This window comes from Myzus persicae, unplaced genomic scaffold, assembly GCF_001856785.1.
Source record: "Myzus persicae strain clone G006 unplaced genomic scaffold, MPER_G0061.0, whole genome shotgun sequence".
NCBI lineage: Eukaryota > Metazoa > Arthropoda > Insecta > Hemiptera > Aphididae > Myzus > Myzus persicae.
This window is the reverse complement of record NW_019104089.1, coordinates 430,872-447,471: the sequence shown is the minus strand read 5'-3', so window position 1 is coordinate 447,471 and position 16,600 is coordinate 430,872. Positions and strand designations below refer to the sequence as shown.

The 16,600-nt window shown below is 27.5% G+C and overlaps 2 protein-coding genes across 2 annotated transcripts; both read right to left on the bottom strand.

Annotated features, from left to right (window-relative positions):
• Window positions 1-1,716: 1,716 nt before the first annotated feature.
• On the bottom strand, window positions 1,717-3,154 carry LOC111038574. The gene is made up of 4 exons (XM_022321730.1): window positions 2,786-3,154; window positions 2,423-2,647; window positions 2,031-2,330; window positions 1,717-1,862 (listed from the first exon to the last, which is right to left on the bottom strand). Exons 1-4 carry the CDS (start codon window positions 2,799-2,801, stop codon window positions 1,717-1,719), a joined length of 687 nt encoding a protein of 228 aa, XP_022177422.1. The 5' UTR covers window positions 2,802-3,154.
• LOC111038573 lies at window positions 2,874-6,346 on the bottom strand. Its single transcript, XM_022321729.1, has 6 exons — window positions 6,269-6,346; window positions 4,503-4,771; window positions 4,132-4,403; window positions 3,828-4,050; window positions 3,278-3,538; window positions 2,874-3,157 (listed from the first exon to the last, which is right to left on the bottom strand). The coding sequence occupies exons 2-6, from the start codon at window positions 4,660-4,662 to the stop codon at window positions 2,874-2,876; spliced, it is 1,200 nt and encodes a 399-aa protein (XP_022177421.1). The 5' UTR covers window positions 4,663-4,771; window positions 6,269-6,346.
• Window positions 6,347-16,600: the final 10,254 nt, after the last annotated feature.

The window sequence follows — 16,600 nt, the reverse complement described above, 5'->3', positions numbered from 1 at the left end:
TACGCATTATGCTAAGTAATGACATATGTTTCATTATATTGTATTTCTTATTTGTTGCAATAAGCTGAATTATTATAAATAGGTACTTGCATCATGCTGTACCTACATATTATATACCTACCTTTTTTTTTTTTTTGTTTCCTGTTCTCTCAAAATTCTAACTGGTTCTCTTATATCGCTTACTAAAAGCGTTTCGCGCCAATGCAATTGACCATTACGTAGATAATATGTCGCCTATTTATTTCTAAGCGCGCGGCGTGCTTGCTACTTACTTTGCGCTCACGACTTACAAGTTGACTTTAACTCCTATATAATTTAATATGTATAATGTTAACCAATACGGAAATATATAATGTATAACACATTTTATACAACGTAGTTAATATTGATAATTGTTGCACATATTATTAAAATTTTATACATTTTTAACTAGGTACCTAAGGTTATAAAATTCAGGACAAGGCCACAAGGGTTTTCATAAGCTACAAAAAAATTTAATTAATGTATATAATTTATGAATATTAACTGTTCAAATGTTATTATTTTAAAGAATAGAATTATAGGTACAAATAACAACTAAATCGGTAAGCCAATTTTAAACGTTTAGTTAAATTTAAATATTGGCCATAATTAATTTTATTTTATTTTTTATTTTTTACAGTGCGTTGTTTGTTTTCTTGTTCTTTTATAATTCGGTCAGACTCTTTTATGTCGCTTATTAATAATCTTTTTCCAAATTGTGGATTTCTCAACTCTGGTAATAAACACTCGTAATAAAATCTGTAATGGCGATATGTAATATTGTATTGGCGATCGTAACGTTAGGATCTCGCGTTTCGTTTCTACACAATATTACCAGGGTGCTCTCACAACTCGCATAAATGCATAATAGATAGATAGATTTCTGTATATAGAGAATTTATTTTCTACCTTATTAGTCAGGTGTAGCTAAGTGCATAGATAGTAAAAAAAAATGTTTAAAATTCAATTAACTATTTATGTACATCATTATTTTAATAACTTAGTTACATTATCAATATTGATACATTAAACACAAAGAACACAATAAACAATTGTGTAATATTTGTAGCTTGAGTAGATCTTCTTAATTAATATAAAAATTAAAAATACCATTCCATCATTTCAATTTAATCTCACATTTCCCTCTACATATATAGTAATCATAACAAAAAACTAATAGAAAAAGTATTGATGAATTTAACAAAAAAAAAAACACTGTAGGTATTTATCAAGTTTATTAGGCTTTAATTATTTTATTTTTAATGTGATCTGGTTCACGAATATCGCTGATTAATAACCGTTTACCATATTGAGGCATTACCAATTCTGGGAGTAAACATTCGGTGTAAAATCTAAAAAAAAATCAATCGTCATTAATTATTAAGTTCCGTCTTATTAGAATTAGTTATTTATACTTACAGACTTAACTGTTTCACCATTTTAGTCGACCAAAATTCACTATCATACTTAATATGTATTGTATGATTCCAGTTTTCTGTGAATATAAAAAAATAACAGTTTGTTCTCCCTGTTATATGCAGTTGACCTTGCACTTGGTAATAGTAGTCACAGTTTTTTTTTAATTCAATTGTTTTTGTATTTTTGTCAATAATACAATATTTGATCTAAAACAACATTTTTTAACATAAATATACAAAAATGTTTTGGTATTTTTTATAATTGCACAATATACAGTTATTGTAGATACAATAATAAATAGTTGTTATTAATAAAAATATATCCTACTTTTCCATTATTCATTGCATCTTCTAAACTTGTATTATCCTTAGCCGAAAAAGGACATTTTATCTCGATAATAAAATTATTTTCGATAAAACCATCTGAAAATTATTTAACAATATAATAATTGATATTATTACCTACAATAAAAACATAAACATTAAACATATTAAATTTACAAAAAGCCTAAAGGTATATACTTGCTTTAGTTGAAAATTTCAACTACAGCAAGTATATTTTTCAACTTGAAATAGTAATATTTATTTTACCTGGACTAGCAGCCAAGTAAGGAACTTCAACATCTATGCAAAGTCCTACAGATTTTATTTTTAAATTAAACAGCTCTTCGAATTTAACTTTTGCTACAGACTCCATGACTCTACCATATTCTATGGCTTTAATTTTATGGTTAGTCTGTCCATATAATAATTCATGCACCGTATTTTTACATGAGGTATTTTGACGCATTTTACATATTTTTCCGAACTTGGAAGCAGTCAATCGTTTTCTCCTTTCTGTGTACCAAAGTTGCGATTTAGCTTGGTCTCTCGTGTTTTTCTCCAATTGTTCTATTATTGCACATTATTTTAAACATATACACATCTAAATTAAAATCTTAACATCGTAAAATACTGAAATTTATACTAGTTATAGGTACTACCTCTATCCATGTTTTTAATTTCATTAATAAAATTCAGTTTCATGTTTGTCAAATCCTCATAAGAACTTTCAGGGGGTAATTCTTCTGCTAGACCATAATTTTCATCAGGACCCGATGTTTTAAGCTGCTTGTTACTGTATTTTTTTCTGATGAATAATGCTCGTCGTCTTTGATTATTTAATTTTTGTCTTTTGGCATTTTTTAAAAAAATCTTACCAAACATACCTGTTACAAATTAATAATACGAAATAAATCTATTGTCTTATAATATTTACTTTATTTATTTTAAAAATTATCTAGTAAATTATATATAATACATTATATAATATCAGGTATGTATTTATTAAATAATAACTGTATTACCTGGACTTTTTTTCATAATATTCTTATGTATGGTCCGTAAGTATTCTTTTGAATTAAATGCTACAACTGCAGCTTCAACCCTAGCATTTTACGTGTTTCTTTGTGACATATTGATTCGTTTTCCTCCAATGTATTTATTTATCACGCTGTTGAACTGTTCGCATACATTATTGTCTACATCAGTTATTAAGCTACTAGAATTAGCGACTAAACGATTTATTGCATTCATTATTTCTAACATCATGCCACTGTTTTCAGCTTGTACAACTAAATTTTGTTCCAAAACTGTATTTCCTTGACAAAAATACGAAGCGCACTTTGTATGTTGTCCTAGTACATGGTATGGACTATTATAAATATCTTTGCCTAAGTCTGGAAAATAAAATAATATATTATAAATTATAATATATTCTATAGATAATAGTATATAAGTATTAACTATTAAGTACTATAAGTAGAAATAACTAATAAGTCATATTAGTAGCTACCTACCTGATATTTGTTGACATAAAGGTTTATTTTCATTTTTTTGGTAACGAATAGCTTTTACTACTCCAGTTCGAAACCGCATTGCATTTTGAATTATAAATTTGCGTAAATGTATAGGATAGCAAGTTTTTTTTGCAATAGCTGCTATTTTTTGACAGTAGTTACGCAGTAGATGGTTGCGACACTCTATTTTTTCAATTAAAACATTAGGGCCATAAGGTAGTACTTCTAACAATTTTTTAGTAACACTACTATCCCCGTCACCTGGAATATATATGCAATTTTAAACTAAAAACTGGGGACTTGAATTTAAAATATTAATAAAAAATTGTGTGTTATAGGAAAAATACATTAATATCTCTATACTATATACTCTCTAGACTTTATACCTAATATATACACAACTTTTAAATTGTACATATACATAGGTATATCAGTAAATAATGGAAGTTTTACTGTATTTGATAGTTTAAAATGTAAAACCAACAAACATTTTTAAGACTACATTTTGCACTCTATAAACTATAAACTATAAAGAAAGCGCAATACGTACCAATCAGTTTATTAAATTTCAAATTATGCATTTCGACGCTTTTCATAAACCCTTCAACAACACCATCTGCTTCCATACCTGTTGCAGATTTATTCCAATTCATAAAACAGCGGTGTTCAGAAGGTTTTTCGTTTTTAGAGGCGGCACGGTGACAAATTACGCAATACCTATTTCTTATACCTACGAACAATACTTTTTTGGTTCTATATCCAATGATGGAAGCCTTAATAAAAATATAAAAATTTAATACCTATATATTAGTTCTAATATTTAAAACGAAACATATGACAAAATGTATACGTACCACTCCAGATAGTGCATCATACTTTGTTTTGTAACTTCTTTTACACCATTGTCCGTCTGCTACTACTGTACACATTGGTATTCCATTTTCATCGACCTCTCCAGCTTCTAATGCCAATTCCCGTTCCTCTACGCCTGCCTTTTTCATCTCATCCCAAGCTGTGTTATGAACTGAAAAACTGATTGTCTCGTGTACCCTGGAGTATGTTGTGTTCGACATACACGGTATTTCCATTGCAGCAGTAAACTCGGATAACTGACTATGTCCTATTCCTAATATAATATATAATATGGAAAAATTTAATCATGTTAATTCATAATTTTGATTCACTAAACTCTTTTGTACTTATATTAAATAATTAAAAATCATACCTATTGATAATGTACCATTTACAGCTGCTTCATTGATTGGCAAATGTTCAGTAGGTTCTCCAGTTTTTTCAGATAAAATAAGCGTTTTTATGCCACACATTCTGCATTTAAATTTAAATTTTGACAAAAAACCAACGTGTATTTCACTAACAAAGTCCATATCTAAAAAACTACATCCAAAACCACCATTATGCAGACTTTCTTGGATTTGTTTGAAAAAATAATTAATGTCAACTATTCTTCTACCGGCCAATGGAGCTTTGCTCTCACTGAAAAAAATACATTTTTGATACTCCATATTAGGTAATTTTTTATAAGTAGTAATAGGGGCACTTGAGCACACTTTTTAAAAAGCCAATAATAATTTGTAACAAAAAGAAATGACCCTGACATCCAAATTAATCATTTCACAATATCCATTAGGTACTTATAAGTTATAACGCGTTATACATCAACAACGAACCGTGATACTATCATAGACCATATTTTTGTCGTAGGCGATAACCACAATGTGTTCGTTGATCCACAATGTGTGATCGCAGAGTTAAAAAATTAACTTGAAACTGACCTTCGTTGATCCTTTTCATATTTAGTGGATGCACCCAATATTTTCTATTGCTGGTTATTTTTTGTTTTAATTGTTGTCTTTTATATAAACTATACACTACACAAATCGCTTCAACATCATCTAAGGTCTCCATTTAATAAAACGATGGGAAATAACTTACCTATTTAAGTTATACGACAGACACACAATTACAATTTATCCAAACCACGTTTTCCATACGACTAATGGGTATTCGTTTAGTATGTGACCTACCAGTCGCGTGACCTACCATTAGGGTGATCGTTTTGTACGCGTGACCTACCGGTCCGATAATTAATTTTAAAACATTCAAATTAAAAATTATATAATTAGGCGATATTTTATTATTACAGATTACAAATTATATTCAATATCAGTCAAAATTAATTTTAAAAAATGCATAAAATTTAATTATGTTTGGCAATACACTTTTTGTACATCACTTAAAAATTTAAAAAAAATTGTATCTTGCCTGTTGATAGATCGATACCATGCCACAATTAAATGACGTGGCAACATTTTAGCTGATGTTCCATGCATTTTTCGTAGGATCTTAGTTTTTAATACTCCCCAGTCACACACTAAACCCAGTAATACAGGTAGGTCACATACTAAATTCGATTTTCAACAGGTAGGTCACATACTAAACGAATACCGACTAATGTTATAAGTTCAAACGACAATAACATATTTCGAGTTTGGCGGGTATTCGAAGGCGTTTTAATCGCACGCGATCGCCTAGTGTGAATGGCATACACGGGAGCGATTTTAAATCGCCGCGATTTTTAACCGCAACCGCGCGCGATTAAATCGCTCCGTGTGAAACCAGCTTTACTGTTGAAGAAAATCGAAGCAGTTTTACTGTCCTAAAAGGTGATGACAGACACAAAAAAAAAATAAAAAAATAAAAATAAAAAAAAAAACACACATCATTGTAAAATCAATACATTCATCGTTCCACTCAGAATCTAAAAAAGTTATGACATTTGGATATAAAAATGTAAAAATATGCTAATTTTAAGCCATTTTTTGACTGTTTAAAAAATCTACTAGTTTTATATTGTTTAATAGGTGAAATATAAATTTAAATTTTTTGTAATGTTTTACAGATTTTTATTTGCTTTTTAAAAAGTGTGCTCAAGTGCCCCTATTACTACTTTGATAGACTATAGATACTTACATATCTTCGTCACAAGGTGTCTCTTCAATTAAATTATAATTCTCTATTTCAAACTGTTCAGTACATATCGGAGAAGACGTAAAGCTATCATTTATGAATACACATTTTATAGTAAGAAAATTATAATTAATATAAATAAACAATATAATTAATTAGGTTTTTAAAAAAAATTTTCAACATAGTAAAACTGTAAAATAATAACAGCATAGGTATAATATATAGGTATATTATACTAATAGGATAAAAATATAATAATTAAAATAATCTATTTGTATTGTTTATAAACAAATCAATTTCAATAGTTTTACTTACACGATTGGTGAGACAAAGTCAGCGTTTACACTTTCTACATCATTAATAATTGACGTACTAGCTGCTTCTCTAAAGAATATATTATATATAGGAACAATAAGTTGCCAATTAACAAATTAACTATGTAATTATAAGTTTCTTTTACTAATACGCGGTAATTTTTACGGGTTTTTTAGGTTATACTTATATGTTTTTAGTAGTTTTACTTACAGAGTTGGTATAACAAAGTCTGCAGCGTTTACGCTTTGTACGCTTTCAACATCGTCTGTTGACGTACTAGCTGCTTCCCTAAAGAATATATATATAGGAACAGTAGGTCTATGCAAATTAATAGTTATATAATATAATATAATTATTATAATAGTATATTTATTAATTATGATAATATTATAATACTGGACATATAATAATGTAAGCTATTGCGTACAATTAGGTACAATTAAAAAAATATTATAATTAATAAATCAATGGCCTACCTTAAAATACGATTGGACCACCGATTTTGAACTAGAGTCCTTGTAGTTATTTTTCTAATAGTACGCTTTGCAGTAAGTTTTTTATTCGCCATAATAAACGTATTACGTTTAGTTTCGTGCTTCAAACTTTCACGTTGAACAAGTAAACACGATAAATGAAATATAACAACAGTCAATAAGTAATAACCTAGATCCTAGATGTCCTAAACTGTCATGTTACGTAGTATACTCACTATCGTATTCGTATAGATTATAGAGGGATAAGGCATGCATGGCATTATACCGTATATTATAGTCTTCGATGATATTCTTATTTATTTCGAACATCAATATAATAACAATAGAAACAATATTATTATAATAAATATTATTTCGTATGCATTGCATTAATTGCAATAGTATCTTATCTTGTAATTTTGATTTATTCTTCGAAATAGTTAATCGCCGTCTCGCCGATTAGTTAAAAATATATCGTGCGTGCATGCGACGCGACCGAATCCGCTGATTGTGGCCATAGTGGGAGAAATACTCGTCGACGTCGCCGCCGTTCGTTGGCAGCAGCACTTTACGAATGAAAAATTAAATTCGATAACAAAAAACATGTTTATGAAAAATGGCCAAAGCATAGGTCTAGAGTGATTTTAGAGAAAAACACCAAATTTTCAAAAATAAAGATTACAATATTATCTAGGGCATGACATATCCATTTTTTGATTAAACAGCTTAAACGGTAGTTATTTATGATTAAAAAGTTGCAATTTTCGATAACTTAAAATTATCGTATTTCCGTTAAAAACTAATAAAAAGGTAAATGGATATGTCATTCCCTAGATAATGTTGTTACCTTTAATTTTTATAATAGGTTGTGTAACGCTAAGTCTAATCATTTTGGAATAAAACCTATTTTTCGAAAGCATGTTACTAAGAAGAAAAATAGCTCCGCTGACATCCTCTTAAATGTTTTTTGTATAAATTGAAATATTCATTAAAATAAATAAGATTGTAATTGTAAAAATTGTTTACAAAATACCTGTAACGAATAGCCTCTGCAGCCAATGTAATCTAGGAACAAAAAAAAGAAGAAAAAAAAAAAGGTAAGATCGTGCAATAGTTTTTTTTTCAAAATATTAATACTATTTTATACATATTACACAGGTACCTGAAATATTGAAATATATTTATAATAAAAGTTGTTAATACAGTTATAGTACCATATATTATACTACAATTGCTCAGGAACAGAACAAAAATAGGTTATAATTTTTAAATCATAATAAAATATTATAGGTATTATACAACGTTCAATTATCATTATAATTGCGATGAGTATGCTTGGTGAATCAACTTGTACTACAATATTTGATACGCCAGGGTAGGTTAAAGTGGGCAATAAAGGGCATGTTAAAAGATTCTAAAGAAAGTAATCGAGGGTATTTAATTTGCGCCACATAAAAGTAGAAAAAAGGGATCTTGTAGTCTGCGAAATCTCGTATCCTCAAAATTTTAATTTGCAACATTTCACCTTATAAAAATTGTACTTTGCGCCACTTTAAAATAGTGAATAATCATTTAAACTTATCAATATGTATTTTATTCATCAAACTAGTTAATAGATACATTTTGAGAATTTATTAAAACGTATATAAAGTAAAATAAAAAAATGTATTTGTATGCAATATAGGTACTAATCATTGTGTATAAATGAGTAATATCTCAGTTAATAATAAAATCAGGAATTTCATTGTCCGATATTGTTCATGTTATTTATTCATGTTTTATGTGCAGTATAACGCTTAGAACTGTTATGAGCTCAGAGTAAATTTTTTAGGTAAATTATTTCAACAATTGGCACAAATTTCACTTTGATTTTTTTTTTAAATTTTGGCCCAGATAACTTATGAATCGAAATGTAGTTGTCTCTCGGTGCTGCAAATTACAAGTACTGCAATTGGCACAAAATACGTTTTCCCAAGTAATCATTAATCATAATTTATAGACAATCGAAATCATTGATGGCAGAGTTAATTACGAATTCATCAGTATTTTTTGTCTAATTTCACTAAAAATAAATTTCAATTTGTTATTACGTTAGTTTATTTAAAGTACAAAATATAATAGGTATCATAATTACCGTTTATTTTCTTAGTCTCGTTCATAAACAAATCGACAAGACTAGGTCCTTAAAAAAAATTATTATTTTTTGCATCTCGGTCTCGGTGTAACCCATGGAGTTTTTATCGTACATTAATTATTGAAAATTTTTTTTTTTCTATTTTACTATTTGCTTCAAAAGTGCAGAGAGTAAAAAATGGTATTGCATACTACTGAAAGTGAATGCACTTAATGAATTCATCCAATATGTCATTCTCTATAATTAACTAAAAAATTATCTACAAGTATAAGTTAATCTATAATATTATCAATAAATTAAATATTAAAAATAACCGGCATTTGATTAAAACCATATTGTATTTTTGTTTATTTAATTAAATTAACAGTCAAAACTGAAAAGTAATTTAATGTAGCTAATAAAAACACATCAACAAATTTTCATTTGAATTTATTCACCTCCATATTATAAACCTTCACACTTTTAAATACTTTATAGTAACATACAATAAATGTCTTTATATCATATTTTTGTTTTACATGTTTTAAAATACATTCTATCGTCTGAGTTTAGGTACCTACCGGCTACCACTGCGCCAGTAGTAGAGTTAATGATAAATGAAAAATGGGTTTATTCTTACTGAATGTATACAGTCACTGAATGTTATTGCTAAACAACGAGTATAGGGTTTGTTTTTTTTAAATTCCTCGAAGAATATTATTTTCTTTTTTTCTTTGTTGTTTCTTTTAATACTCCACAGACAGATTTTTTGTCTTTTATTTTAATACAAACATTTCGATTTAAATAGAAGAAAACTTGAATTTAAATTTTAATCAGATGATTAAAGTTTAATTGTTGATTTATAATAAAAAGTAAAAACACATTACATACTATATTGAATAGGTACGTAGGTAATATAGTGATATAAGTATTATCAGGGTAAAGTTTTTATTTTGTTCCTATTATTCGCTGTCGTATTGTTGTTCAACTTAAGCGCTTCACTGAAATCAATAGTTGTTTATCTTAAATAAACACAAACATATGATATATATATATATATTGTATATTGTATATATATATATTGTATATTGTATATATATATTGTAAGTACACCGTGCACAGGAATATCGAAATATTATTTATCTTTTTTTCATATTATCATTGTATGTATAAGAAAATCAACACAGTGTTCGTTGTAAATTTATTGGAAAATTGTCAGTTCCTCGTAGCTTAGTGCTTACTGGAATAATTTAATTATAATACTAAAAGTAAATATTAAAAGCTTGGACAATTTTTTCAATTAACTTTTTTCTCTCACAAATATCAATATTCAAACAGAGTTCATTATAAAATGCAGGAGACATTCGTTTAAAAAAAATGTTGAAATTTCTATTTACAAGAATCTCGATTCAAGACTGTGTGCAAATGACTTTAATTAAAAACTCATTACAAATAAACGAAATTAAAATTATCTTTAAATGCACGAAATCGAATTTTTTTTTTTTGATAATTTTGTGGTACGTACAATGTGCAAACAAAGTAGACCAAAAGTAAAAGGTTAAGTACATTTAATTCACACGAGCTTATATTCTACTTAAATCTTTGCAATGGTAAACTTATTTATTTGTCATAATGAAATTTAATTATACAAATCATATTTATCACCGAATAAAGACGTAGAGTATAGCCATATAATAACATTTTATGCGCATTAGATATAGCCGATATAGGTGGGTACACTGTGGACTCCATTGCTCGAATCAGAACAAAAATCGAGAAAGGACGTTGATTTTAATTCAGAAAACACCGTTTTATAGCAGATACATTTTATAGTTACTCTGGGGCCACTAGGGACTTTGTCCCCTGGACCATTTACACATACAGTAAATTAAATAACTGACACAAAAACATTATAATATTTAGATACTAAATTTATGTACCGTAATTGACCGTTATCGATGATAACCCATTTTCCAAGTAAATAGTATAAATTAATTTTTCTTATAATGAAATTATGAAAATAAAATATGTTTGACAACTCAATAACTAAATAAATAGCTGTACTATTATTGGTACTGTTCTGAAGGCCGTTGACGATAGCCGTTTCTGCCAAAAATAACCATTACTTTGCTGAGATATAAATGAAGACAAAATCTAAAAACGCATCATTCAAAAGTAGTCATCCATAGTAGCTGGGGGGGCATTTCTAGCGTTCCTAGCTTAATTTAATGAAGGGAAAACCTGAAATATATGAAAAAATTAATACGGACTGTGTCCGCCCGTGCTCTTCTCTCCATTCGAACACTGATGACTCTGGGAAAGTTAAGTAAGCATTTCATTTAAAAAAAGTTATTGTTGCATCTGCGAACAAAACTGTAAAATATATAATATGCAAAAGATGTTGAAGTCGAAAATCGATGCATTATTTCTACTAGAATAAATGTTTACAGATAAAAAAAAAAACACGCACACCATTGTAAAATTACTAAAATCAATACGTCCATCGCTTCGCTCAGAAGCTAAAATATATAGGTACCTATTTAAAATAGTTTATATACTAATAAATTATTTGAATTAATTATATTGTGGAATAGATTTATTTTTATCTTAGACGACCATAAGATAAACATAATTATTTACGAATGACTTTTAAATTTCAATGAATTTCAATGAATATAAAATGTTAAAAATAATAAATTATCCCGAACTCACATATTATTTGAATTCCCGATTTCCCAAGTTACTACCTGGGTACTAAGGGTACTTATTACAGACAATTTGTGTTAAAACCCATCTAAATCAGATATTAGAGGTGTCATTACAGAGAACCGCAGATACGCTGCGAATTAATTGCATTCCCAAGATCTCTGTACAAAATTAATTTCGTTTGAATGATTTCAAACAACCAGCTATTAATAGTGTTATGCTAATTAATTGCGTTCTTCAAGATCATTATCATTCCGTTATTTTTTTTTTCGCAGGCTAAGACTTTCCATGCATAATACTATGTATTGTACAAGGTGGTCCTTTAAGTTTAAACATTTGTTTTCTGATGTACTGAGTAACCATGAGTTTGTTGTCTCCGTCTTACAAACGTACGATATGCCAAATATTCGTGATTCCGTGATTAAGAGTTTTTCAATTTTTTCGATATTTTAGTTTTAAAGTGAGATATAGACATTTTTAATTTGTGATGTTTCTCATATCAATATTGTCTTACTTAAATATTTAAATATTGTAAAAATCGCCGAAGTTTAAAGAAAATCATCTACAGGTACTTACCGTTTTTCGAAAATTATTTTTTCACCTAATCTGAAGTCGTGACTAAACATTTTTGGAACAACTTTTATATACTTATCATTTCTTGAGTTTTTACTTCTATAAGAATGACGGCTTATATTTTTTATTTCATGTTCCAAAGTAGAATATTTTCCCGACGATTTAAAAATAGATACTAAATATAAACATTTAATTTTGAATGAATAGCTAATTAGCTATGAGTAGGGCTTGTGATTTGTGACTCTTAAAAATAATCATGTAAACTCTTAAATATGGATTAAAACTGTCGAAATATGTTAAGTAAAAATTATAGTTTTTCAATTATTTTTTGTTATTAATATTTATTATATTTTCACAATACAAATTGAAGTGAGTATCCAAGTACCTTGGCGTATTATTTTAAGTTCAGTTAAAAAATTTAAAATAGGTAAGTACTTATTTTTAAAAATTTGAACACGTTTCATTGGTTTTTGTTGTTTTTTTGTCATTAAAAGTTATTTCGCCAATAATACTAAATTCCTTCAAATTTTCTCTGCTGTTCTATGAAGAAATTATAAGACAGTGCAAGTATATGAAACACTTTAAAATATAGTTATTTGCAAGTGATCCTTTTTACACACATTTTTTTTCAGGATTTTAAATCTGCATACTTTTCACAAAAACGTGCGAGTAGTTATCCCTATCTAAGGCGGCTTTCCATAAAGAATGATACATTTTACAACATTATATATTGTATAAACCTCGGTGCGCATATATTTAGTATACAAAATTATTTTAATGGTAATAGGCATGTTCATCACAGCATAACATATTTTATAAAAAAGTATAATTTTTAGCCATACTACTAAGTGCTACTATACTCAATCACACTCGTACCTATTGTTTATACTGTGGAAAAATATTCTGATACCTTTTTTGGTAATAACTGTTGTTAGGTAATTATTGTAATTTGTAACAAGTTAGTTACATTTTCTACATTTCTTATCATTGTCGATTCTTTGTAGTCTTAGTAAAAAATTCTTAACTCTTATTTTAGCTTTTGAGCAGTTACATCATTAAGATAGGACTTCGATAAATATTAACTTATTTTTCTGAATAATTATCATTAATTTGTGTTTCTGGTGGATTAATATTATTGGAGAGAAAAATAAAGTACATTTTTTCCAAGCGTTCATAATATAAAATAGTATGTCTATGTAAATTAAGCAATAGTAATTTGTCTAATGAAATACAAAATATTTGGACTTAAAATGTTTGCTCTAAATTTTTAAAGGTTCATTAATACTAGAAAATAAATTATGGAATTTTGATTAGAAATTTCAAGTTTTTTTTTAATTCAGTGGTTATACTCAATTTTTTTGTAGTTTATTTTGGCTTCACCAAACAGATATTATCCCAAAAATCTATTACTTGTTAAATATCAGCGTTGGATGTTAAAATGTTAAAACGACTTAAAATGTTCAATGCCTTCAATATAAATCTTACAAACATAGTGTAGGATAAATATTATATATTTTTACTTTGCAATAAGGAATATATTTCAATTTTTTTATCTTTGTAATTCATAATGCTCCGTTCAATTACATATGTATTCCGTGTATAATACTATTCATTTAATATTATTACAGCATGTTATTATTTTTAAATATAGTTTAATACACACGGACGTCATTTAAATTGTAACGAGTCTGTGATTTTCGATTATATAATATTAAATCAATTTTTTTGGCTTTAGTCATCTTGGGGAGGGGTCACGTGTAGTGGAGCATGCGTACATTTTGACACAGACATCCCTGAACGATTCCAGGTGTACGAAGTAAAATGTTTTTCCACTATTCCACTCATCCAGACATTAAAAACTTATAATGAATTAATAACAAGTCTTTGGATATTAATAATTTTCATAAAAATATTCCACTTTTATTGTTTTATTTTCAAATTCTGAATTGGATTTTTTGTATTGCTTCTCTTATTCATATTATAATTTATTGCTTGATAATATCAATAATATAATTATTGAAAATTATCAATGTATTTCGTGTAATGCAATTATATTTTTCATTTATTTTCATTAGCTATTACTGTGTAATTAATTGCACTAAATATTAAAAATACAATACTTAGCACAACAATAATGCACAGCCTTTTATCGTTAATTTACGTACATTTAACTTAGCTCGTAGGTAAAAACATACAGCAGGTAGGAAATCCGGGACTTAATTAGGTTAATTGTTTGGAATTTTTATAACCAATGTTGCACTGCACAATTAGTGAGCCACTAATTTCAATTAATGTACATGAATTGTTATGTTAGTTTCAGACTTCAAGGTATCAAGTAAGAATTAAATAATAAATAAATAGTACAATTTTGAACATAAATGGCATTACGGAAAAGCCATGGCCACTGTCGAGGTTCCGTTTTTCTACTATCTCAGAGTTGTAGTTTGTTACTTAATTATTTGTTTTATTTGTCTCCGAATGACAGATCACTATATAACGCTGGTGGTAGCTGGTATACTGGTACATATGTATGTGAAATAAGTGTATCTGGTATTCTGGTCTAGTAGGTACTTTAATAATAAGTCAGTTTCTGTTATAATTTATCTTAATATAGTTTCTAATCAATATCATATTAATTATTAATATGCATTATTAATATTCATTACAAATAAATCCGATCTCAAATACTAGGCAAATTATTAAAATTTTATTAGAATTTGCATATCAAAGCATTAAAGCATTACAAAGATGATTATGCTCGAAGATTAAATTTGCAAATTTTAACAATTTAATACATTTATTCGTACAGTAAACACTTTAGAACAAATATTGAATATATTTTAATTTTATAGTATTAATAGTAATTAATTATAACAATATTGAATGAATTCGTATTTTACAACCAAATATAATAAAAAAAGAATAAAAAGAATAGTACATGAATATTAATAATAACATTTACAAAAAAGTTATATTTTTTATTATTTTTATCTCTATAATTTTTAAGTTTTACCTTTTTTCAAATCACAACATACATTATCAACATAAAATTCCAAAGAAAAATTTTGTCAGTATTTTGATATCTAAAAATCAAATTTCAAACGGGTAGTAATTTAGTTATAACTTATAACAAATAAGTACATATTTAAAGTTTATATGAGTGATGTCGAGTGGCATATAGGCTAAGGGATCACTTATTTCAACTTTAGATAATTGTTAATTATAATTTATAATTTATTAACTTCTCTTTCCTAATTCGATATTAATACATGTATTCTCCAAAAACATTTTTCTTTGAACTATGAAATTAGAAATGTGTAATCACATTTAAAAAAGTAAAAATATATTTTTTTTGTAAATTGTATTTTTTATAATTTCAAATGATGTAAAAAATCATTTTAGGTTTCAAAATATTGAGTGTCTAATGTTAAAAAATAGGCTTATTATTTTGTAAAATAATATTATTGTAGTTCAGCATACAAAACTTTGTATGAAAAATTAAATTCGTAAACATAATATAATTGATTTAATTTTCCATTGGAAATTTGTTCAATGTGTAATTTACTAATAACCCATCGACATGAATAGACCATAAATTTAGGTTTGTTTATTTATAATCCGAACACGCTAGTTATACATTGTAATAAATTAATATGCAAAGTGTACCGGAGGGTTTAATTGCGGACTCCGTCACCCACTTCTACATTAAATCTGAATTTTAGTTGCCATTAAATAATATTGCAATCATTGTGTTTGTCACAGATTATAATAGTGGGGGATGATGACGAACAAACACAAATTTGAATAAATGTCCAAGCTTACAGTCACTACCCCGTAGTGCTCAAGAACGTTCATATCTCTGAAAACCACAATGCCAGCAACTCGATCGGCCATTATTAGTAGTTTCATTATCGCCTGTTTCTTTTCACTGGCTCTTATTACTTTGCACTTAAATTATGGTCAGTGATTGTTTTTTTCTGATATTCAAGTATGTCTAATTTCTAAGCAAATAATATCATTTAATCACGTTTAGGCTCTAACGATTGTCATGAAGGTTCATTCTTGTGCAGCCAGTCGGACGTTTGTATTGCAAATAAATATAAATGCAATAATTTTTCTGACTGCCTACACGGAGAAGACGAACATTATCTCACA

Excerpts from the sequence above, each read along its gene's own strand:
- LOC111038574 (XM_022321730.1), bottom strand. Across the intron at positions 2,331-2,422 it reads AATTAAAAACATGGATAGAG|AACAATTGGAGAAAAACACG; the intron begins GTAGTACCTATA and ends GTGCAATAATAG. Across the intron at positions 1,863-2,030 it reads TTACTTGGCTGCTAGTCCAG|ATGGTTTTATCGAAAATAAT; the intron begins GTAAAATAAATA and ends AATAATTTTCAG.
- LOC111038573 (XM_022321729.1), bottom strand. The coding sequence starts at position 4,662 with ATGGACTTTGTTAGTGAAATACACGTTGGTTTTTTGTCAAAATTTAAA. Across the intron at positions 3,539-3,827 it reads GAAATTTAATAAACTGATTG|GTGACGGGGATAGTAGTGTT; the intron begins GTACGTATTGCG and ends TATATATTCCAG. Across the intron at positions 3,158-3,277 it reads TTTATGTCAACAAATATCAG|ACTTAGGCAAAGATATTTAT; the intron begins GTAGGTAGCTAC and ends TTTATTTTCCAG.